At 41.8% G+C, this 25,157-nt stretch overlaps 1 protein-coding gene across 1 annotated transcript in view; it reads right to left on the bottom strand.

Moving 5' to 3' along the window:
* Nucleotides 1-24,664, bottom strand: part of LOC115114834 (double-stranded RNA-specific editase B2-like) — a 41,613-nt gene extending 16,949 nt beyond the window's left edge. Inside the window, exon 1 of the mRNA XM_065013381.1 lies at nucleotides 24,395-24,664. Coding sequence (XP_064869453.1) covers nucleotides 24,395-24,497 — 103 coding nt within the window. The 5' untranslated portion in view covers nucleotides 24,498-24,664. The remainder of the gene's footprint in view (nucleotides 1-24,394) is intronic.
* Nucleotides 24,665-25,157: the final 493 nt, after the last annotated feature.

The raw sequence follows: 25,157 nt of genomic DNA, 5'->3' as shown, positions 1-25,157 counted from the left end.
CAGTATTCAAAACAATCTTCCTTAATTAACCACGTCTCAGTAATGACCAACACATCTGGATTGGAGCTCTGAGCCCACACTTTCAATTGATCCATTTTAGGTAATACGCTTCTAGTGTTAACGTGCAGAAAACCCAGGCTTTTACAGGAGCAGAAATCAGTGAAGCAGATATCAGAGCACAAGTCAGAATTGGGGCTAGCTACTGTAGATGATGGGCCAGGGTGTACATGCACATTTCCAGATATCATCAACAGTAATACAATCAGGGCACGGCATAGTACAGGGAGAGCTCTGCAGTGCTGATTTATGACATCTGAATGTGCATCAGATGGCAACAAGATCATAGTGTCCAGAAATTTCATCAGGTAACATGAATCCAAAGCTGGCGAGAGGTGTTTAGAATGGTATGGGAGGCCAAAAGTCTGTGTAACCAATAGAAAGTCAGAGTCCCGAGTGTGGGAACAAACATAGTCTGTCCCACGGTTGGGTAAAGAAAGTTCGTAGTCAACAAAGATTGCAGGAGTCATGAGGAAAATAGCAAAATAGCAAAATGCCCAACAAAAAATCTAATATTTAATGACTTGGGGCTAGCCATTGTAAGTTCAGAGTCACTCGTCCCAACAGTGCCTGGGGGGGACCCAGACAGGGGGAGACTGCCAAGGGCAGACGATGAACAGATCAGCCAGGTGGAATCCAAGCAGCAGTGCAGCAGGCAATGGGAGTAGGTGTCACACCCACTTGGGAGAAGCTTTATTTCTGGAGGCAGATTTCGTGTAGAAAATGCCAGTGGATGGTCTTTGGACAGCAGGAAGGGGCTTCAAGGCCTCTTGATCTGGGTGGGGTAGCCTGCCATTTGTTGGGATCAAAGGCTTCGACACCTCTCGCTTCACACGTCAGTGCTAATTGAAGTTGTATCTCTTTGTCCTAGCATAGCTTGGTAGCCTGAGCATTCAGTCCTTATTAAGTAAAATGTATAATTGTAATGTATTTTTTCTTCTTGGCTTTTGAAAGTTAAAAAAATGCTTCAGACTAAGCATTACTCACGCAACTCCAGATTAGATGGGGTTTTCAGGTCTCTGCTTGTTTGCCAGAGCATTTGATGTATAGTTTGGGAATAATAATCCTTGAGTGTATGAAGCGTTCCAAGTAATTCCATCCAAAATCATGTTGTAGGTTTGGAGTTTTGATTTGGAGTGAAGGTTATGTTGTTTAGGGTAGCATCAGGAATATGTCCCTCCCAAAAAATTTAAGTTTGTCTAACTCTAAATCTATCTATATTTAAAAACATCTCTCTCTGGGGATCCTGTGGCAATGTGTTAACCCACATTAAAGTATATTATGCAACCATCATGTCAACTCCAAATAGTTTTTGTCATGATGGAAGAGGGTTGGATATAGATTCATATAATGTACATACAGTGCATTCGGTACGTATTCAGACCCCTTGACTGTTTCCACATTTTGTTATGTTACACTCTTATTCTGAAAATGGATTAAATCTACACACAAAACCCATTATGACAAAGCAAAAACAGATTTTTAGAAATTTTAGCAAATTTATAAAAACACAGTGGCCTCCATCATTCCTAAAAACGTATTAGGGCTGAGATCCTGTTAACGGGATCGATATGACAACAGCCAGTGAAAGTGCAGGGCGCCAAATTCAAAACAACAGAAATCTCATAACTAAAATTCCTAAAACATACAAGTATCTTATACCATTTTAAAGGCAATCTTGTTGTTAATCCCACCACGGTGTCCGATTTCAAATAGGCTTTACAGCGAAAGCAGCACAAACGATTATGTTAGGTCAGAGCCAAGTCACAGAAAAACACAGCCATTTGTCCAGCCAAAGAGAGGAGTCACAAAAATCAGAAATAGAGATAGAATGAATCACTAACCATTGATGATCTTCATCAGATGACACTCATAGGACTTCATGTTACACAATACATGTATGTTTTGTTCGATAAAGTTCATATTTATGTAAAAAAATCTCAGTATACATTGGCGCATTATGTTCAATAGTTCCAAAAACATCCGGTGATTTTGCAGAGAGCGACATCAATTTACAGAAATACTCATTATAAATGTTGATGAAAATACAAGTGTTATACATGGGAACTTTAGATAAACTTCTCCTTAATGCAACTGCAGTGTCAGATTAAAAAAAAAAAAGCTTTACGGAAAAAGCAAACCATGCAATATTTTGAGTACGGCACTCAGAGACGCAACAAGCCAAAAAGATATCCGCCATATTGTGCAGTCAACAGAAGTCAGAAATAACATTATAAATATTCACTTACCTTTGATGATCTTCACCAGAATGCACTCCCAGGAATTCCAGTTCCACAATAAATGTTTGATTTGTTCGATAATGTCCATAATATATGTCCAAATAGCTACTTTTGTTAGCACATTTTGTAAACAAATCCAAAGTCACAAAGTTTGTTCACTAGAAGCAGACGAAATGTCAAAAGGTTCCGTTACAGTCCGTAGAAACATGTCAAACGATGTATAGAATCAATCTTTATGATGTTTTTAACATAAATCTTCAATAATGTTCCAACCAGAGAATTCCTTTGTCTTCAGAAAAGCAATGGAATGTGATCTACCTCTCATGTGAATGCGTGTGACCAGCTCGTAGCTCTCTGCCAGACCACTGACTCAAAGAGCCCCTCCTTTATAGTAGAAGCCTCAAACAAGTTTCTAAAGACTGTTTACATCTAGTGGAAGCCTTAGGAAGTGCAACATGACCAATATCCCACTGTATCTTTAATAGGGAATGAGTTGAAAATCGACCAACCTCAGATTTTCCACTTCCTGGTTGGATTTTTTCTTGGGTTTTTGCCTGCCATATGAGTTCTGTTATACTCACAGACATCATTCAAACAGTTTTAGAAACTTCAGAGTGTTTTCTAATCAAATATACTAATAATATGCATATATTAGCATCTGGGACTGAGGAGCAGGCAGTTTACTCTGGGCACCTTATTCATCCAAGCTACTCAATACTGCCCCCAGCCATAAGAAGTTAAATGGAAGAAGCTTGGAACTACCAAGACTCTTCCTAGAGCTGGCCACCCGGCCAAACTGAGCAATCGGGGGAGATGGCCTTGGTCAGGGAGGTGACCAAGCACCCGATGGTCACTCTGACAGAGCTCCAGAGTTCCTATGTGGAGATGGGAGAACCTTCCAGAAGGACAACCATCTCTGCAGCACTCCACCAATCAGGCCTTTATGGCAGAGTGGCCAGATGAAAGCCACTCCTCAGCAAAAGGCACATGACAGCCCACTGGTCTGATGAAACCAAGATTGAACTCTTTGGCCTGAATGCCAAGCGTCACGTCTGGAGGAAACCTGGAATCATTCTTAAGATGAGCATCGTGGTGGCAGCATCATGCTTTGTGGGGATGTTTTTCAGCGGGAGGGATTGGGTGACGAGTCACGATCGAGGCAAAGATGAATGGCGCAAAGTACAAGCTTGTACTTGTAGCGTCATACTGAAGAAGACTTGAGGCTGTAACTGCTGCCAAAGGTTCTTCAACAAAGTACTGAGTAAAGGGTCTAAATACTTATATAAACGTGATATTTCAGATTTTTTATATACATTTGCAAAAATTTCGAAAAACCTGTTTTTGCTTTGTCATTATGGGGTATTGAGTGTAGATTGCTGAGGGGAAAAAAGCTATTTAATCCATTTTATAATAAGGCTGTAATGTAACAAAATGTGGAAAAAGTCAAGGGGTCTGAATACTTTCCGAATGCACTATATCTGCATTCCCAGTCATGAAATCCATAGATTAGGGCCTCATGAATTTATTTAAATTGACTGATTTCCTTACATGAACTGTAACTTCAGATCTGTAACATCTTTGAAATTATGGCATGTTGGGTTTATATTTTTATTCAGTGTATGAAATACCTGTAACGGCTTTCTTCCGTCGAAGGAGAGGAGGACCAAAATTCAGCGTTGTTAGAGTTCATGGTTTATAATAAGAGAAACTAAACATGAACACAATTGCAAAAACAACAAACGTGGCAAAACCCAAAACAGTCCTGTCTGGTGCAGAGAACACAAAGACAGGAAACAACCACCCACAAACCCCAACACAAAACAAGCTACCTAAATATGGTTCCCAATCAGAGACAATGACTAACACCTGCCTCTGATTGAGAACCATGTCAGGCCATACATAGAAACGGACAAACACACAACATAGAATGCCCACCCAGCTCACGTCCTGACCAACACTAAAACAAGGAAAACACAAAAGAACTATGGTCAGAACGTGACAATACCTGTACTGTATATTATTTATATTCAACTCTATATATTCCGAGCCCAACTATTACTTCCAGAAAAAAATCTAATAAAATGGACTGAAGTAAACACTTTCATGGTAACAATGCAAATCTGATGAGTAAAGCTGAAAGTCGATTAGATTTCTGCTGGCTGAAGGGATGGAGAGAAAACCAACACAGAGAGGGAATGCTTAGAAAACTAGAGTAATTGAACGGTGTGGCAGATAAGACCAGAATATTCCACACAGGGGCATCCTTTTAATGGAATCCATTAAAAGAAATCTGCCAATCTGACTAGTTCTATGTAACCTAGTTGTCTCCTAGATGTTTACAGAATGTATGGACAGCCAGGCAGTTTGTTCTTTTGTTTTATCAAAGATTTTCTGCTAATAGACAAAGAGCTGGCAATCAGTTCACACTTCTTTTGAGCAGATGTGTTCTTTTGACCAGATAGAAGGAAGAATAACATGCTAATGGCAATTGCGAGTCACTTTAGTGACCAATAATTCAAAGTAATGAACTTTCACGCTTCCATTGCACTTAAAACCAGGCGGAGGTAAAAAAGAACCGGACCATTAGCCAGTTACCATGGTCCACTGTGCATACATTGTACGCATGTATTATATACCGTGTACATGTAATACATCGATCTGTATGATAATAATGAATCCGAATGTTCCCAAATTATTTGAACTGCTTCTGATCTAGAGGAATGGCGTTGAGACTATTGCCACTACCGTCAGCTAGAAACTATCCAAGTAGTTCAGCATTTCTCTTGCCCTTGAAGAAAGACAGTACGCATTAGAGAAAAATCACACCACTTTTTTATTAATTATGCTTAGCAAATGAGATTATGCATAGCTGTCAGGCCTCACACATTGGATGGGAAGGGGGTGCTTTTCACTTTCCTTGCCATGCCTAATTTCATTATTCTATTAAACATGCTTCATTAACAATGACGGAATTAACCAATTTGCCTCTGGAGTATTAAAAGAGTCACACTGGAATATGATGATGTGATATCAGATTTGACCCTTAGCATGTAATGTACATAATGTGATTCTCCATGTCTAATAGGCTTGGGTTTGGGGTAGCTGTGATCATGTGATATTAAATGATAAAAACTGTCAAAAGTGCACTAAAATAAGAGCAAACAGTGAAATTTCATTAGGTTGAGAAGGCAATGCATGGGAGAGAGAAAGTATGTCAACTCAGCCTAATAGTTAACTATAACTATGGGACTGACTCACTGTAATAGGGGGTCCTGTCTCAATATCTGAGGTAGTGGTATTTGACAGGTGGAGGAAAGCTACAATTATCAACTGATATGTCTCTACTTCAAGATGGTGAGAGACGTTATTTACCTTCCGGAATACAGTGTCTTTAGAGGTATTGTATTACGCAGAAAGGAAATGTTCATTTGAAATATGTCTGTATTTGCCTTGCTTTCACTCGACTGTATTTAACAGCATTAAGCTTAAACTCTTACAGAAAGCTTATACAGTTCAGTCCTTGTTTCCTATGAGGGTATAGTCAGATTAACCTGAATTAAAGCCGAAGGCACATTCTAATGAACATCTTGCTAATGCACATGTAATCCACCCAGAATGGGGATGAACTAAATACCTAGGCAACTGTCGGCTTGTAATGTTCCTGCTTATCAAGTCTTCAATTACTAACCTTCTATCTCGCATCTTTGGCTTTCAAACTGATAAACTGAGGCTTGTTATGAGTAAGCATTCTCTTCTATCAAGTCAGTTAATTCTTATGGAGTTCAGAGAAGGAGACAAATATTAAATCTAGCTAAGCAGCTACGGAGGTGTGGTAGGGTTAGGGGAAAATAATAAAGATATTTTGAAATATATGCGGGATTGGAAATTATGCAGACAATTACATTGTTAGAACCCACAATCTATTTGCAATATTAAAGCTAATCTACCCCCTAAAAAATACAATAATAATCCAATTTAAAAGAGCAGCTGCGTGACAAAATACAGTTATTTGTTTTCGTTTCCAGAGTAAATGACATCATTAGCTGGAAGAATACGGGCCAGGAAAGAGCAGGAAAGAGCTTCCCGTGCCGCTCCAGTTTAAAAGCCTTATAATTACATCGTTTGGTTCCCATCTCATTCTTTCTGCATTTAATATACTCAAATATCCAAGGGAACAGCAAAGTGTAAAGTCACAGTAAAGTACAGTGCTTTCAGAAAGTTTTCACATCCCTTGACTTTTTCCACACTTTGTTGTGTTACAGCCTGAATTTAAAATGGATACAATTTAGATTTTGTGTTCCTGGCCTACACACAATACCCCATAATGTCAAAGTGGAATTATGTTTTTATAAAAGTTTAGAATTCATTAAAAATGAAAAGCTGAAATGTCTTATTCAACCCATTTGTTATGGCAAGCCTAAATAAGTTAAGGAGTAAAAATGTCCTTAACAATTCACATAATAAGTTGCATGAACTCACTCTGTGAAATAATAGTGTTTAACATTCTCGAATGACTACCTCATCTCTGTACCCCACACATACAATTATCTGTAAGGTTCCTCAGTTGAGCAGTGAATTTCAAACACAGATTCAACCACAAAGACCTGGGAGGTTTTCCAATGCCTCGCAAAGAGGGGCACCTATTGGTAGATGAGTAAAAAATAAAAAGCTGACATTTAATATCCCTTTAAGCATGGTGAAGTTACAAATGACACCCTATATATTGTACTACTAGTACACTATAATAGGGAATAGGGTGCCACTTAGGAATAGGGTGCCACATCTCTGCTGCTCGGTGGGGGTGAGGCAGCAGATGCATCTCAGTGAAATTGGTGTCTCTGGGTTCAGGGGCCAAAACCCAAGCACATTACACAGTGCTGCACCAGTAATGTGTTAAATGTCACTGTGGGACTACAGGGAATCTCCTGAAGATAGGACCCTGGATGAATAATGGACAATTGTCCAAAAATAAAGTATTTTATAAAAATCTATTTCTGTTTAAAAATAAAATATTTATGTTTTATTGTCACATACACCGGATAGATTCAGTTAAATGTGTTGTTTTACAGGTTCAGCCATAGTAGTACGGCACCACTGGAGCAAACTAGGGTTAAGTGCCCTACTCAAAGGCACATCAACAGATTTTTCCCAACGGAAACCGCTAAGCTACCTGCCTTCTTAAGGAAAACCCTCTATAGTACTGGTGACTGTAATAGTTTATGATTGCATCACTGTCTTATGTTATGCACAGTAGGCTACTACCCACACTATGAAACCACCTTCCTATCATTACCTACTTTAGTGTGTACACACTTCATTGCCAGTTTGACAAAGTAGAGAAGTACAGACAAACATGTACACAGGATGTTTTATCCCTTTTCTGCCTCACTTCTTACAAAGCAATACGAATAATTGAAACAGTTGTTTTCTTGAACCTGTAGACATCTATACCTACTGGTTGTCTTAATATTGCAATGTGGGAAGCCGAAAGATTCTCATTCAGTTCAGGCACATGGAGAGTAGGAAAGCCATGGTAGCATCCCAAATGGCACCCTACTGCCTATTTAGTGCACTACTTTATGGGCCCTGGTCAAAATTAGTACACTATAATGGGAAACTGGTGCCATTTGGGATGCACACGTTTTGTGGCTGAGTGATTAGTTGACTAATCTCTGCCAGTCCCTGGTTGCCAGTTCTGCTGGGGAGATAAGGATACCTCCTGGACCTCTTTTTCAGAGGTTGAGCAAGTACCATACCTCATTTAATCTCATAGTGGACACTCCACCTTTTGGCTAAATGCATTGTTTGAGCTAACAGGCTGACCAGAATAAATCCATTGAGCTTTTCCAAAAACATTTCCAGGAAAACATTGGACTACTTTCTCATGATATGAAAATGTACATTGTCGTAAAGTAATCAATATCAGTGAAAAGAATATCTGTCATCAAATGTTAATTTACATGTTTTGATATGTCACAGTTTCCCATTATAGTGTACTAATTTTGACCAGGGCCCATAAGGTAGTGCACTAAATAGGCAGTAGGGTGCCATTTGGGATGCTACCATGGCTTTCCTACTCTCCATGTGCCTGAACTGAATGAGAATCTTTTGGCTTCCCACATTGCAATATTAAGAGAACCAGTAGGTATAGATGTCTACAGGTTCAAGAAAACAACTGTTTCAATTATTCGTGTTGCTTTGTAAGAAGTGAGGCAGAAAAGGGATAAAATATCCTGTGTACATGTTTGTCTGTACTTCTCCACTTTGTCAAACTGGCAATGAAGTGTGTACACACTAAAGTAGGTAATGATAGGAAGGTAGTTTCATAGTGTGGGTAGTAGCCTACTGTGCATAACATAAGACAGTGATGCAATCATAAACTATTACAGTCACCAGTACTATAGAGGGTTTTCCTTAAGAAGGCAGGTAGCTTAGCGGTTTCCGTTGGGAAAAATCTGTTGATGTGCCTTTGAGTAGGGCACTTAACCCTAGTTTGCTCCAGTGGTGCCGTACTACTATGGCTGAACCTGTAAAACAACACATTTAACTGAACCTATCCGGTGTATGTGACAATAAAACATAAATATTTTATTTTTAAACAGAAATAGATTTTTATAAAATACTTTATTTTTGGACAATTGTCCATTATTCATCCAGGGTCCTATCTTCAGGAGATTCCCTGTAGTCCCACAGTGACATTTAACACATTACTGGTGCAGCACTGTGTAATGTGCTTGGGTTTTGGCCCCTGAACCCAGAGACACCAATTTCACTGAGATGTATCTGCTGCCTCACCCCCACCGAGCAGCAGAGATGTGGCACCCTATTCCCACCCCCCAAAAAAGTATTCAGAACCTTTACTCAGTACTTTGTTGAAGCACCATTGGCAGTGATTATAGCCTTGAGTCGTACTGGGTATGATGCTACAAGCTTGGCACATCTGTATTTGGGGAGTTTCTCCAAATCTTCTCTGCAGATCCTCTCAAGCTCTGTCAAGTTGGATGGGTGTGTCGCTGCACAGGTATTTTCAGGTCTATCCAGGGATGTTCGATCGGGTTCAAATCTGGGCTCTGGCTGGGCCACTCCAGGACATTCAGAAACTTGTCCCAAAGCCACTCCTGCGTTGTCTTGGCTGTGTGCTTAGGGTCGTTGTCCAGTTGGAAGGTGAACCTTCACCTCAGTCTGGTGCTGCCACCACCATGCTTCACCATAGGGATGGTGCCATGTTTCCTCCAGTTGTGACGCTTGGCATTCAGGCCAAAGAGTTCAATCTTGGTTTCATCAGACCAGAGAATCTGTCATGTGCCTTTTACTAAGGAGTGGCTTCCGTCTTTGCTACACTTCCCCAGATATGTGCTTTGACACAATCCTGTCTCGGATCTCTACGGACAATACCTTCGACCTCATGGCTTGGTTTTTGCTCTTGTGGGACCTTATATAGACAGGTGTGTGCCTTTCCAAATCATGTCCAATCAATTAAATTTACCAAAGGTGGACTCCAATCATGTTGTAGAAACATCTCAAGGATGTTTTTCATTATGGGGTATTGTGTGTAGATTGATGAGGAAATATTTTTATTTAATCAATTTTAGAATAGGGCTGTAACGGAACAAAATGTGGAAAAAGTCAAGGGGTCTGAATACTTTCCGAATGCACTGTACAGACACATTACTTTATTTTGCACAAACATCAAGACCACAAATATTTCTCCAGTTTAAAATGTGCATATTTGCATTGTTATCATCTTTGCAAAATGAGTTTGATTGAGGCAAACATGGTTTCAATATACATACATTCAATTTCCACAATTCAATCCATTTAGTGAATCAAATAAGCATCTCACATTTAATGGTAACAAATTGGTCATAATTTGTAGAATCCGCTCAGCAGGGCCAGGTTGGAGTCTGGCTGGGGGAAGGGGAAATGAGGCGAGAAATAAACCATGATGCATCCCAAATGGTACCCTATTCCCTATACAGTGCACTACCTTTGGTCAGGTCACACAGGGGATGAAGAGGGGATGGTGGACAAAAGGGCCTGGTGGGTGAAAAACGTCAGTCACTACTAACACCACCAGTGTATTCTGTTCACCAAGGGGGAAATGGCCACAGTGTTGCAAAGACGGCGTTAGACTTTCCATTTGGAGCTGTGCACTTCACAGAAAATAGCGCTGGCAGTAGGGCTAAAAGTCCAGGAGTGTGCCCAAAATATTTTTGCTATTTTCACTGTGGGAATTATGAGTGCAAATAGCAGTTGGTGGAGCGAAAGGGCTGGGCTTTGATTAATACATAAATTATACATGTGAGGAGGGCCCTCACTGTCCAATCAGAACGTTTCATGGCTTAATACTGCATGCAGTTATCTTAAGTTCTGTAGGTTATTGATGGTCTTTGCATTGTCTTCTCCAATTCGGCTGGGGGCACAATTCTCTTCCTAGTCTATTGTGGATTGATACAGTTTGTTAAATAGCATAGGCTACAGTAATGAGTAATAGCAGCAGTTAAAACACACCCAGTGCTCAATATGTGTAGAGTGTTGAAGTCAATATTGTTGTACATAGCTTCAAGGTGTATAGGCCCATTTACGCATGGCACTTATCCTCAAATAAAAAAAACTAGGCTCCTGCTCCTGTGCTGTTTGTGTGAGGCCCATATCGTTGATATGGTGTTATAGGACTGAATCATTTGTGTATGTTTGGAGGTGCGCGATACAAGCTGAATGGAGTAGCCTATGCACTGCAGGTAGGCTGACGTGAATTCTGAAAAATGCAAAATCATGAGCGACCATTTAGAAACCTGTAATGGATAGGCTACTTGGCTAATGCATAGTCAGGATAAGAAAGACACAACAGACGCATTGCTGTTGAACCAGTTTTCATTAGAGTAGGGTAAGGGTAGCCTATAAGGGCTTGTTTTTTAATCAAATTAAACAGAGAAATAAAGCAAACAATTATGTAAATGTTCCTAAATACGAGTGTCACCGGATTATCTCATCTCTTATTCCATGACGGGCATTTTACGCACATCCAAAATAATAACAGGAGCCGGCTAAAATAATGTACAATAGAAAGGGGATTCTCCCAAACCTGATATTTTTGCATATGGGCACTGTGCATCAAGGCTGTACAGACTGCCCTTCCCCTGTCAAAATCTATTCCATAACCAAACTCGTTACCATGGTCTTAAATATTTGCACCAGCGCTGCCTGAAATTGGCACTTTGGCGAACGTTTTTAAGGAAGAACGCACCTCGATATTGCCACCCCTTCCACCTCAGCGCAAGAGAGCTCATATAAGACAGGTAAAGGACAAATCCTTTGCTAGGGTTTGAAAATAGGAGAGCGCCGACTTTAACACGCTAACCTTTACCGGATCGGTGTCTCTAAACCGGGACGGTTGTTGCTCAATATGCGATAATGTGACTAGAAAATGTTGGATACAACAGTCAACTTTCTGGGACATAGCCATGTCTTATATGGGCCGAAAGCTTAAATTCTTATTAATCCAACAGCAGTGTCCAATTTACAGTAGCTATTACAGAAGAAAAAAAATATCATGCTATTGTTTGAGGATAGTGCGCAACAACAAAACACTTTTTATCACGGCAACTGGTTTGATTCATTCACCTCTGAAGGTAAATAATGTACTTACATTCAGTAATCTTGCTCTGATTCGTCATCCTGAGGGTCCCAGAGATAAAATGTAGCATAGTTTTGTTTGATAAAATACTATGTGCAAAGTACTAATTTAAAAAAAAACTAAAATACTACTAATACTATATTCAAATGTAGCAACTGGGTTCTATAGTTTGACCCCACTGCTGTCTCTGGCTCAAAATATTGTGTAGTGAGATAATTCTTCTCTGGATCAGTCTGAAACTTTGCACACACACTGCTGTCATCTTGTGGACAAAATCTAAATTGCATCTGGGAACCTATGTTAATGTATGGCCTTTCTCTTGCATTTCAAAGATGATGAAAAAAAATATTTATTTGTATAATCTTTTACCAGATCTAATGTGTTACATTCTCCTACATTATTTTCACATTTCTACAAAGTTCAAAGTGTTTCCTTTCAAAAGGTACCAAGAATATGCATATCATTGCTTCAGGTCCTGAGCTAGAGGCAGTTAGATTTGGGTTTGTGGTTTTAGGCGAAAATTGAAAAAAAGAGTCCAATCCTTAAGAACCCTGCAAACAAAATTGCAAATGAGCATGTGATCATTGCGCTGGCTTATCGCCAGCTGAAAACAAATAGAGCCTAGTGTACCCGACAAAACTTCAAAACAACTTGGACCAATTTTGAATGTTTTTCTCAATCCAGTTGGTATTTTCCCATTGTAGTGAGGGTTTGAGATGTGTATATCTATCAAACCAGAGAGAGGTGATGGAACAATCATCTGACAACCTCCTTTAATTTACCTGTGAACCGCCTCTCTGAGGAAACCGGCACACCCATGTAACGCGGATGAAACTATGAAACTGCCACAATTGGCTAGGCTCCTGTCTGCCAAAAGTCTGCATCTCTACTGAGAAAGTGACATCAAATGAAGATAGCAGGGGGGAAAACAGCCTGTCATGGTTAGGAGCCAAAGGGGGGTTTGTGGGCTTCATTTGATGCCACTTTACCCAAACTCATTTTATAACTAATACATAATATGCTACAAACTATTCATGTAGTTGTGATGCCCATCTGCAGTGATCAGATAAACAGGAAGAGAACTTCATATAATTATATTCTCAGAGAGGAGGAGCCATATTACCACACACATCAACAAAGGACTCTATTAAATCAGTTTGAACAGGTTGTTATGCAACAGATATTACACAATGAACAGAATGAACCTTGAAACCTCAGAGAGAAAAAAAATGTCTTCCCAGTTTAGTGGGTACTTAAGAGAAAAATCAGGGTCCGTATGTATTAAGTATCTCAGAGTAGGAGTGCTGATCTAGGATCAGGTACCTCCTTGTCCATGAATCTTATTAAAAGTCTAAACTGATCCCAAATCAGCAGTCCTACTCTGAGACACTTCATACAGAAGGCCCTGGATCTTCTTAAAAACAGCCCACCCATCTAATCTGCAGTCATATCTTTGAACTATAGATGACAATATCTCATAAACTCCACTCAACCAGAGGCTCAGAGCCAGTCAAGCAGTGAGATATCTGATATCTGAGCACAAATCCATGACGATCACACGCATCCCGTCCACTGTGATCACACGCATCCTGTCCACTGTGGAGGAAAGTGGAACCCTTCCACTTGACTCCCTTTAGCTTGGGTGATAGCCTTTAGCAGAGACATCTAATCAAATTACTCATACAGTACATCAAATCAAATAAACACAGACAAAAGCTGTTCAAAAACTAAACCCAAAGCTGACAATAAATACTTGCTTGGAACTGAATGATGAAAATATTTCCTAAAACATATGGTAATGTGAAATAAATTGCAATTGAGGATAATAACAATGGCATACTGTGGCACAAATCTGTGGCTCTCCGATGATACAACAGCTGTGAAAATGTCCCCATTTCAACTAGTAGCACCATTGACTGCTTGTCTGCCTCTTCATCAAACCAAATACTATATTTCCTCTAATCTATGTTGCCTTGTAGTAGAGTGAGTCTTCTGACAAACGGCATCTTTTCAGTGGAATCAATGAGAAGGGCTTTATTAAACCTTTTCTTCCTTTTTGCTAAACAATAGAACTCTGTCAAATTATTGAAGATATTGCTCTGGGTTTCTTCACTACAGCTTATGGTTCATGAATACTACAACATTAAATACAATGAGTGTCATAGTTTCAGTTATCGTCTCTCGACAGTGTTGCTGTGCAGTGGACTGTAATAATGGCAGCTTTATTATATTGGTGTCAATGTGGATTTAAAGTTGACTAGTTTCCCTGACACATTAAATGAGATTAAAACATTCCCTAATGCTGATTCATAGACAGATCAGGCAGTCTGTCTGTCTGGCCATCAGTCTTTAAAAAAATGCTGTCTAGTTGACTGCTGTCATGTCTGGTTTCAATGCAACTTAACAACCAACAAAGATAAATGCAGACCTGACGTTTCTACACTGCATTAATATAAGCCTTTTTCTTCCTGTCTGTCTCGACCTGAGGCACTCGCTATACATGCTACAAATCTGTGAATAATGCCGAAGTAGAATTGCACGTTGACTTGCTCTAGCAATGGTTATATGTTTGTTATACAAATGTAGGATCTTAATTTGATCACTCTTTTGCTGCTGAGAATTCTCCTGCACTGTTGGAAATGCAGATGAGCTTTGTAATTTACATACATTTACTGAAAACCCACACTAACACACGGTTATATTAACAGTATTGCACATTTAATGTAGCCTACATTATGGCCAGCTAATAGCCTAACCACTGATCAAGCAACAATATGGACTAAAAGTTCAAAACCTGTTGCTGCATGATTATTTTGCATTTTATGTCAAATTAAGATCCTACATCTGTAATGTAACTTTATATCAAAATAACAATCAAATCAACAAATATGGATACAAATCATCATAATACGTTTTGTTGAAAACAACAGATGACAGAAATGGTCAACAACAGCTGTTGTTCCATGTTGGTTCATCATGTTAATCTGTCCTGAATAAAGGACAATATTGCGCAACTTTCCCAAATAACCAATTACAGTATACTGTCCTGAAAAGTCCACTAGTCTCTGCACAAGGTAAAGCACCAGTCAAACGTTTCGACACATCTACTCATTCCAGTGTTATTCTTTAATTTTACTATTTTCTACATTGTAGAATAGTGATGACATCAAAACTATGAAAAAACACATATGTAATCATGTAGCAACCACAAAGGTGTTAAAACAAATCAAAATATAATTTATATTTGAGATTCTTCAACTTAACCACTCTTTGCCTTGATGACAGCTTTGCACATTCTTGGCATTCTCTAAACCAGCTTCATTTCTGGAATTTCTTTCCTTCTTAATGCATTTGAGCCAATCAGTTGTGTTGTGACAAGGTAGGGGTGGCATACAGAAGATAACCCTATGTGGTAAAAGACCAAGTCCATATTATGGCAAGAACAGCTCAAATAAGCAAAGAAATGACAGTCCATCATTACTTTAAGACATCAAGGTCAGTCAACACAGAACATTTCAAGAACATTGAAAGTTTCTTCAAGTGCAGTCGCAAAAACCATCAAGCGCTATGATGAAACTGTCTCTCATGAGGATCACCACAGGAACGGAAGACCCAGAGTTACCTCTGCTGCAGAGGATAAGTTCATTGGAGTTACCAGCTTCAGATTGCAGCCCAAATAAATGTCACAGATTTCAAGTAGAAAAAGAAACGTACACCTATTAAGACGAGGTGCTGGCTAGCGGAGTAGAAACTTGAAAATAAAAGAGAGCCGCACACTCTTGGAGCTAAGATGCAAAAATGTAATACCAACGTTTCGACAGCCAAGCTGTCTTCATCAGGGTATAATCACAAACACAGATTTCAAGTAACAGACACATCTAAACATCAACTGTTCAGAGAAGACTAAGTGAATCAGGCCTTCGTGGTCGAATTCCTGTAAAGAAACCACTACTAAAGGACACTAATAAGAAGAAGATACTTGCTTGGGTCAAGAAACATGAGCAATGGACATACAGTTGAAGTCAGAAGTTTACATACACCTTAGCCAAATACATTTAAAGTCAGTTTTTCACAATTCCTGACATTTAATCATAGTATAAATTCCCTGTCTTAGGTCAGATAGGATCACCACTTTATTTTAAGAATGTGAAATTTCAGAATAATATTAGAGTGAATGATTTATTTCAGCTTTTATTTCTTTCATAACATTCCCAGTGGGTCAGAAGTTTACATACACTCAATTAGTATTTGGTAGCATTGCCATTAAATTGTTTAACTTGGGTCAAACGTTTCGGTTAGCCTTCCACAAGCTTCCCACAATAAGCTGGGTGAGTTTTGGCCCATTCCTCCTGACAGAGCGGGTGTAACTGCGTCAGGTTTGTAAGGGCTCCTTGCTCGCACACACTTTTTCAGTTCTTCCCACAAAGTTTCTATAGGATTGAGGTCAGGGCTTTGTGATGGCCACTCCAATACCTTGACTTTGTTGTCCAAGCCATTTTGCCACAACTTTGGAAGTATGTTTGGTGTAATTTTCCATTTGGAAGACCCATTTGCGACCATGCTTTAACTTCCTGACTGATGTCTGACGATGTTTCTTCAATATATCCACATCATTTTCCTGCCTCATGATGCCATCTATTTTGTGAAGTGCACCAGTCCCTCCTGCAGCAAAAGACCCCCACAACATGATGCTGCCACCCCCGTGCTTCACAGTTGGGATGGTGTTCTTCAGCTTGCAAGCATCCCCCTTTTTCCTCCAAACATAACGATGGTTACTTTGGCCAAACAATTCTATTTTTGTTTCATCAGACCAGAAGACATTTCTAAAACAATTACAATATTTATCCCCATGTGCAGTTGCAAACTGTAGTCTGGCTTTTTTATGGCGGTTTTGGAGCAATGGCTTCTTCCTTGCTGAGCAGCCTTTCAGGTTATGTTGATATAGGACACGTTTTACTGTGGATATAGATACTTTTGTACCTGTTTCCTCCAGCATATTCACTAGGTACTTTGCTGTTGTTCTGGGATTGATTTGCACTTTTCTCACCAACGTACGTTCATCTCTAGGAGATAGAAGGCGTCTCCATCCTGAGCGGTATGACGGCTGCGTGGTCCCATGGTGTTTATACTTGTGTACTATTGTTTGTACAGATGAATGTGGTACCCTCAGGCGTTTGGAAATTGCGCCCAAGGATGAACGACTTGTGGAGGTCTACAATTTGTTTTCTGAGGTCTTGGCTGATTTCTATTGATTTTCCCATGATGTCAAGCAAAGAGGCACTGAGTTTGAAGGTAGGCCTTGAAACACATCCACAGGTACACCTCCAATTGACTCAAATTATGTCAATACAGGATTAAGATTGAATCCTACTACACCGGCTCTAAAACTACTACGTACTACAAAGGGATCCCAGACATGAGCTGCCCAGTGATGTGAGCCTACCAACGTGCTAAATGTCTTTTTATGCTCGCTTCAAGGCAAGCAACACTGAAGCATGCATGAGAGCACCAGCTGTTCTGGATGACAGTGTGATAACGCTCTCGGTAGCCGATGTGAGCAAGACCTTTAAACAGGTTAATATTCACAAAGCCGCGGGGCCAGATGGATTACCAGGACGTGTACTCAAAGCATGCGCAGACCATCTGACAAGTGTCTTCACTGACATTTTCAACCTCTTCCTGACTGAGTCTGTAATACCTACATGTTTCAAACAGACCACCATAGTCCCTGTGCCCAAGGAAGCGAAGGTAACCTGCTTTAAATGATTACCGCCCTGTAGCACTCACGTCGGTAGCCATGAAGTGCTTTGAAAAGCTGGTCATGGCTCACATCAACCGCATCCTCCTGGATACCCACTCCAATTAGCATACCACCTCAACAGATTCACAGATGACGCAATCTCAATCGCACTCCACACTGCCCTTTCCCACTTGGACAAAAGGAACACCTATGTGAGAATGTTGTTCACCCTGGGACTAAATATCTCCCTCTGCAACTGGATCCTGGACTTCCTGACGGGCCGCCCCCAGGTGGTAAGGGTAGGCAACAACACATCTGCCACGCTGATCCTCAACACTGGGGCCCCCCAGGGGTGTGTACTTAGTCCACTCCTGTACTCCCTGTTCACCCACGACTGCGTGGCCAAACACGACTCCAACATCATTATTAAGTTTGCTGATGACACAACAGTGGTAGGACTGATCACCGACAACGATGAGACAGCCTGTAGGGAGAGAACTGGCAGTGTGGTGCCAGGGCAACAACCTCTCCCTCAATGTGAGCAAGACAAAGGAGCTGATCGTGGACTACAGGAAAAGGCTGGCCGAACAGCCCCCCCCCCCCCCCCATTAACATCATCGGGGCTGTAGTGGAGCGGGTCGAGAGTTTCAAGTTCCTTGGTGTCCACATCACCAACAAACTATCATGGTCCAAACACACCAAGACAGTCGTGAAGAGGGCATGACAAAACCTTTCCCCCTCAGGAGACTGATTTGTTTTTGCATGGGTCCCCAGATCCTCAAAAAGTTATACAGCTGCACCATCGAGAGTATCCTGACCGGTTGCATCACCACCTGGTATGGCAACTGCTCAGCATCTAACCATAAGGCGCTACAGAGGGTAGTGCGAACGTCCCAGTACATCACTGGGGCCAAGCTTCCCGTTGTAATCCAGGACCTATATCATAGGCAGTGTCAGAGGAAAGCCCATAAAATTGTCAGAGACTCCAGTCACCCAAGTCAGACTGTTTTCTCTGCTACCGCACGGCAAGAGGTACCGGAGCGCCAAGTCTAGGACTAAAAGGCCCTTTGACAGCTTCTACCCCCAAGACATAAGACTGCTGAAAAATTAATCAAATGTCCACCCCCGCTATTTGTTTTGTACACTGCTGTTACTCACTGTTTATTATCTATCCATAGTCACTTCACCCCTACCTACAGTCATGGCCAAAAGTTTAGAGAATGACACAAATATTAATATTCACAAATTCTGCTGCCTCAATGTCTTTAGATATTTTTGTCAGATGTTACTATGGAATACTGAAGTATAATTACAAGCATTTCACAAGTGTCAAAGGCTTTTATTGACAATTACATGAAGTTGATGCAAAGAGTCAATATTTGCAGTGTTGACCCTTCTTATTCAAGACCTCTGCAATCCGCCCTGGCATTCTGTCAATTAACTTCTGGGCCACACTGATGGCAGCCCATTCTTGCATAATCAATGCTTGGAGTTTGTCAGAATTTGTGGGTTTCTGTTTGTCCACCCCACCTCTTGAGGATTGACCACAAGTTCTCAATGGGATTAAGGTCCAGGGAGTTTCCTGGCCATGGACATTTTACATTTACATTTAAGTCATTTAGCAGACGCTCTTATCCAGAGCGACTTACAAATTGGTGCTTTCACCTTATGACATCCAGTGGAACAGCCACTTTACAATAGTGCATCTAGGTCTTTTAAGGGGGGAGGGGAGAAGGATTACTTTATCCTATCCTAGGTATTCCTTAAAGAGGTGGGGTTTCAGGTGTCTCCGGAAGGTGGTGATTGACTCCGCTGTCCTGGCGTCGTGAGGGAGTTTGTTCCACCATTGGGGGGCCAGAGCAGCGAACAGTTTTGACTGGGCTGAGCGGGAACTGTACTTCCTCAGTGGTAGGGAGGCGAGCAGGCCAGAGGTGGATGAACGCAGTGCCCTTGTTTGGGTGTAGGGCCTGATCAGAGCCTGGAGGTAGTGAGGTGCCGTTCCCCTCACAGCTCCGTAGGCAAGCACCATGGTCTTGTAGCGGATGCGAGCTTCAACTGGAAGCCAGTGGAGAGAGCGGAGGAGCGGGGTGACGTGAGAGAACTTGGGAAGGTTGAACACCAGACGGGCTGCGGCGTTCTGGATGAGTTGTAGGGGTTTAATGGCACAGGCAGGGAGCCCAGCCAACAGCGAGTTGCAGTAATCCAGACGGGAGATGACAAGTGCCTGGATTAGGACCTGCGCCGCTTCCTGTGTGAGGCAGGGTCGTACTCTGCGGATGTTGTAGAGCATGAACCTACAGGAACGGGCCACCGCCTTGATGTTATTTGAGAACGACAGGGTGTTGTCCAGGATCACGCCAAGGTTCTTAGCGCTCTGGGACGAGGACACAATGGAGTTGTCAACCGTGATGGCGAGATCATGGAACGGGCAGTCCTTCCCGGGAGGAAGAGCAGCTCCGTCTTGCCGAGGTTCAGCTTGAGGTGATGATCCGTCATCCACACTGATATGTCTGCCAGACATGCAGAGATGCGATTCGCCACCTGGTCGTCAGAAGGGGGAAAGGAGAAAATTAATTGTGTGTCGTCTGCATAGCAATGATAGGAGAGACCATGTGAGGTTATGACAGAGCCAAGTGACTTGGTGTATAGCGAGAATAGGAGAGGGCCTAGAACAGAGCCCTGGGGGACACCAGTGGTGAGAGCACGTGGTGAGGAGACGGATTCTCGCCACGCCACCTGGTAGGAGCGACCTGTCAGGTAGGACGCAATCCAAGAGTGGGCCGCGCCGGAGATGCCCAACTCGGAGAGGGTGGAGAGGAGGATCTGATGGTTCACAGTATCGAAGGCAGCCGATAGGTCTAGAAGGATGAGAGCAGAGGAGAGAGAGTTAGCTTTAGCAGTGCGGAGCGCCTCCGTGATACAGAGAAGAGCAGTCTCAGTTGAATGACTAGTCTTGAAACCTGACTGATTTGGATCAAGAAGGTCATTCTGAGAGAGATAGCGGGAGAGCTGGCCAAGGACGGCACGTTCAAGAGTTTTGGAGAGAAAAGAAAGAAGGGATACTGGTCTGTAGTTGTTGACATCGGAGGGATCGAGTGTAGGTTTTTTCAGAAGGGGTGCAACTCTCGCTCTCTTGAAGACGGGAGGGACGTAGCCAGCGGTCAGGGATGAGTTGATGAGCGAGGTGAGGTAAGGGAGAAGGTCACCGGAGATGGTCTGGAGAAGAGAGGAGGGGATAGGGTCAAGCGGGCAGGTTGTTGGGCGGCCGGCCGTCACAAGACGCGAGATGTCATCTGGAGAGAGAGGGGAGAAAGAGGTCAGAGCACAGGGTAGGGCAGTGTGAGCAGAACCAGCGGTGTCGTTTGACTTAGCAAACGAGGATCGGATGTCGTCGACCTTCTTTTCAAAATGGTTGACGAAGTCATCTGCAGAGAGGGAGGAGGGGGGGGGGGGGGGGGAGGAGGATTCAAGAGGGAGGAGAAGGTGGCAAAGAGCTTCCTAGGGTTAGAGGCAGATGCTTGGAATTTAGAGTGGTAGAAAGTGGCTTTAGCAGCAGAGAGAGAAGAGGAAAATGTAGAGAGGAGGGAGTGAAAGGATGTCAGGTCCGCAGGGAGGCGAGTTTTCCTCCATTTCCGCTCGGCTGCCCGGAGCCCTGTTCTGTGAGCTCGCAATGAGTCGTCGAGCCACGGAGCGGGATGGACCAAAACTATTGATGTTTTGTTCCCCGAGCCACTTAGTTATCACTTTTGCCTTATGGCAAGGTGCTCCATCATGCTGGATAAGGCATTGTTCGTCACCAAACTGTTCTGTGATGGTTGGGAGAAGTTGCTCTCAGAGGATGTGTTTGTACCATTCTTTATTCATGGCTGTGTTCTTAGGCAAAATTGGGAGTGAGCCCACTCCCTTGGCTGAGAAGCAACCCCACACATGAATTGTCTCAGGATGCTTTACTGTTGGCATGACACAGGACTGATGGTAGCGCTCACCTTGTCTTCTCCGGACAAGCTTTTTTCCGGATGCCCCAAACAATCGGAAAGGGGATCCATCAGAGAAAATGATTTTACCCCAGTCCTCAGCAGACCAATCCCTATACCTTTTGCAGAATATAAGTCTGTCCCTGATGTTTTTCCTGGAGAGAAGTGGCTTCTTTGCTGCCCTTCTTGACACCAGGCCATCCTCCAAAAGAGTTCGCCTCACTGTGCGTGCAGAAGCACTCACACCTGCCTGCTGCCATTCCTGAGCAAGCTCTGTACTGGTGGTGCCCCGATCCCGCAGCTGAATCAACTTTAGGAAACGGTCCTGGCGCTTGCTGGACTTTCTCGGGCGCCCTGAAGCCTTCTTCACAACAATTGAACCGCTCTCCTTGAAGTTCTTGATGATCTGATAAATGGTTGAATTAGGTGCAATCTTACTGGCAGCAATATCCTTGCCTGTGTAGCCCTTTTTGTGCAAAGCAATGATTACAGCACGTGTTTCCTTGCAGGTAACCAACCATATTTGACAGAGGAAGAACAATGATTCTCAGCACCACCCTCCTTTTGAAGCTTCCAGACTGTTATTCAAACTCAATCAGCATGACAGAGTGATCTCCAGCCTTGTCCTCGTCAACACTCACACCCGTGTTAACGAGAGAATCACTGACATGATGTCAGCTGGTCCTTTTGTGACAGGGCTGAAATGCAGTGGAAATGTTTTTGGGGGATTTCGTTCATTTGCATGGCAAAGAGGGACTTTGCAATTAATTGCAATTCATCTGATCACTCTTCATAACATTCTGGAGTATATGCAAATTGCCATCATACAAACTGAGGCAGCAGACTTTGGGAAAATTAATATTTGTGTTATTCTCAAGACTTTTGGCCACGACTGTACATGTACAAATGACCTCTAACCTGTACCCATCCCATCTGGTTTGCACTTAGTGGGACTATCATTTGTTTTTCAACAGGACAATGACCCAAAACGCACCTCCAGGCTGTGTAAGGGCTATTTGACCAAGAAGGAGAGTAATGGCGTGCTGCATCAGAGGACCTGGCCTCCACAATCAACCCAATTGAGATGGTTTGGGATGAGTTGGAGAGTGAAGAGAGAGAAGGAGTGAAGGAAAAGCAGCCAACAAGTGCTCAGCATATGTGGGAACTCCTTCAAGACGGTTGGAAAAGCATTCCTCATGAAGCTGGTTGAGAGAATGCCAAGAGTGTGCAAAGATGTTATCAAGACAAAGGGTGGCTACTTTGAAGAATCTAAAATATATTTGTTTAACACTTTTTTGGTTACTACATCATTTACATTTACATTTAAGTCATTTAGCAGACGCTCTTATCCAGAGCGACTTACAAATTGGTGCATTCACCTTATGACATCCAGTGGAACAGTAGTGCATCTAAATCTTTTAAGGGGGGGGGGGGGGAGAGGGATTACTTTATCCTATCCTAGGTATTCCTTAAAGAGGTGGGGTTTCAGGTGTCTCCGGAAGGTGGTGATTGACTCCGCTGTCCATGATTCAATATCTGTTATTTCATATAGTTTTGAGGTCTTGACTATTATTCTACAATGTAGAAAATAGTAAAAATAAAGAAAAAAAAACATTTTTTCAGTAATTTACCAAATGTATTCTGTTAATGATCAAAACATTATTGTGTTTAAAGAAAACTTTCATGATATCCAAGAAATGTTCCAAGTTCATATATTTGTCTCATCATTTGAATGTTTATATAGCCTACTCAAATGTTTACCACATCCCACATTCAAAAGAGAAATATACAACTCTTCTGTCAATATATCAATTCAAAATAACCTTTTAGTTAAATCATTACAACAAACCTCCTCAAAAGAAGGCCACTGATTATTTTGAAACCACGTCTGCACTAAACGCAGTGCACTAATGGGAATCGGCTAGCATTTGGGGCACATGCAATTCATTCACTGTAACGTTATACACTCTCACATTGAGCAGCAAAAGGCCAATAGGTCGTACATAGAATGGAAAAGGTTTAGGCACTTTGAATAAGCATAGGTTTTAATACAAAGCCCATCATGAAATAATCTGCAGCATTTTCCGAGGATTAGTGTGTCAAGAACAATGGCAGTGCAGTGTAATCCTAAAATGTTGACCTGTTGCCAAGAGGACAATAGAAATTATTGTCAGGGCTTTCATGATAATGAGAGTGAATTTAAATAACAGGAGATAGAGGGAGGGAACTATCAAAATCCATTTAAATGATTGGTCAAAGCATTCCATTGATTGGAGTAAGCCTATTTTATAATATCCTTACGAATCAATTCAGGACCGAAGGCACTTACAGTTCAATAATATGAGAATCAAAATTCAACACAGTGCATTTTCTCTGTTGCCTCCAATATGAGGAGATCAATTAATAAACAATTGTATCACTTCCCTCCTTGCAGAAATGAGTTGAGCATGTGCTGCACAGGTACTTGGTTTTACAGTGTGGAATGATCATATTTGTAATAATGTAGGCTACATTTTATGACCACTGGCAAACCTTACACCTCCAAAATAAAGTAAAGATATTTTCCAATAACGATGCAGTGACAAAGTATTCCTACGTTTATTTCAGGCTTTGTGATTTTATCTTACATAGTAACCCTCAAGGCAAACTTAAATCATCTCAATGAAGGGTACATTCTGTGACCTTCTGTCCACATTTAACTCATGGTGACAACTCGTCATTTGACCACAACAAGTTGTCTACTGACCTTTTCTTGTCGACCTCCTCCTCTTTCTCCTTCTGAAGTGGCTTCTCAGCTCACAATCTGAAGTTCCCGTAGTTCGGGTGCTGTTTCCAAGTACCGCAGCCATGAGGCACACGAAGAGACTCCTACAGTCTTCCTGGAATGCCTTCCCCTGGTTGATAACCGGTGAAATGAGAAGCAGAGACTATACAAGTAAAGTGCAGGACTATTTCACTGGAGCGCCTTGGTGACAGTGTGTGAGGTTTACTGCGGGAATCTCCCTGCTACTGTGTTTGGGTGCCACCTACATTCTTGCTGACAGCCTTTTTAGAAAGTGACATCATTTAGACTGGAGAGGAGAACCACCACACGCCCCATGGGGACTAACCGCGGTATGTTGCTCTTATGCAAAGTGATGCATGCTTTCTTCCCCGATTGAAAACAAACAACATGCAAAGACACCAACAGACAACAAAGACTTTTACGCACAAGAAGGCAACACGTGTATGCTATCTTTGGGAATGGAATGTGCGCAATTGTGCATGTCTTCCGGGAGCGCAAATGTAGTTTATTATCTTTTATTTGCCTGAAATGTCAAAAGAGTCAAGACTGATTTATTTCTCTCAGTACAACCAAGTGACCATCCATCTATTCAATTAACTCATGAAATATAAGAAGGCAACTGTTTTCATTAGTAGTAGCCTAGTGTTTCAGCGTGTATAGCCCCTCTTCCAGTCAAATTCTTTACATGGAAACTCATATGGCAATCATATTTGCTTTTCTGCCT

This window comes from Oncorhynchus nerka, linkage group LG9b, assembly GCF_034236695.1.
Source record: "Oncorhynchus nerka isolate Pitt River linkage group LG9b, Oner_Uvic_2.0, whole genome shotgun sequence".
Lineage (NCBI taxonomy): Eukaryota > Metazoa > Chordata > Actinopteri > Salmoniformes > Salmonidae > Oncorhynchus > Oncorhynchus nerka.
Note: the sequence above shows the minus strand (reverse complement) of the source record. Positions and strands in the feature narration are given on the sequence as shown.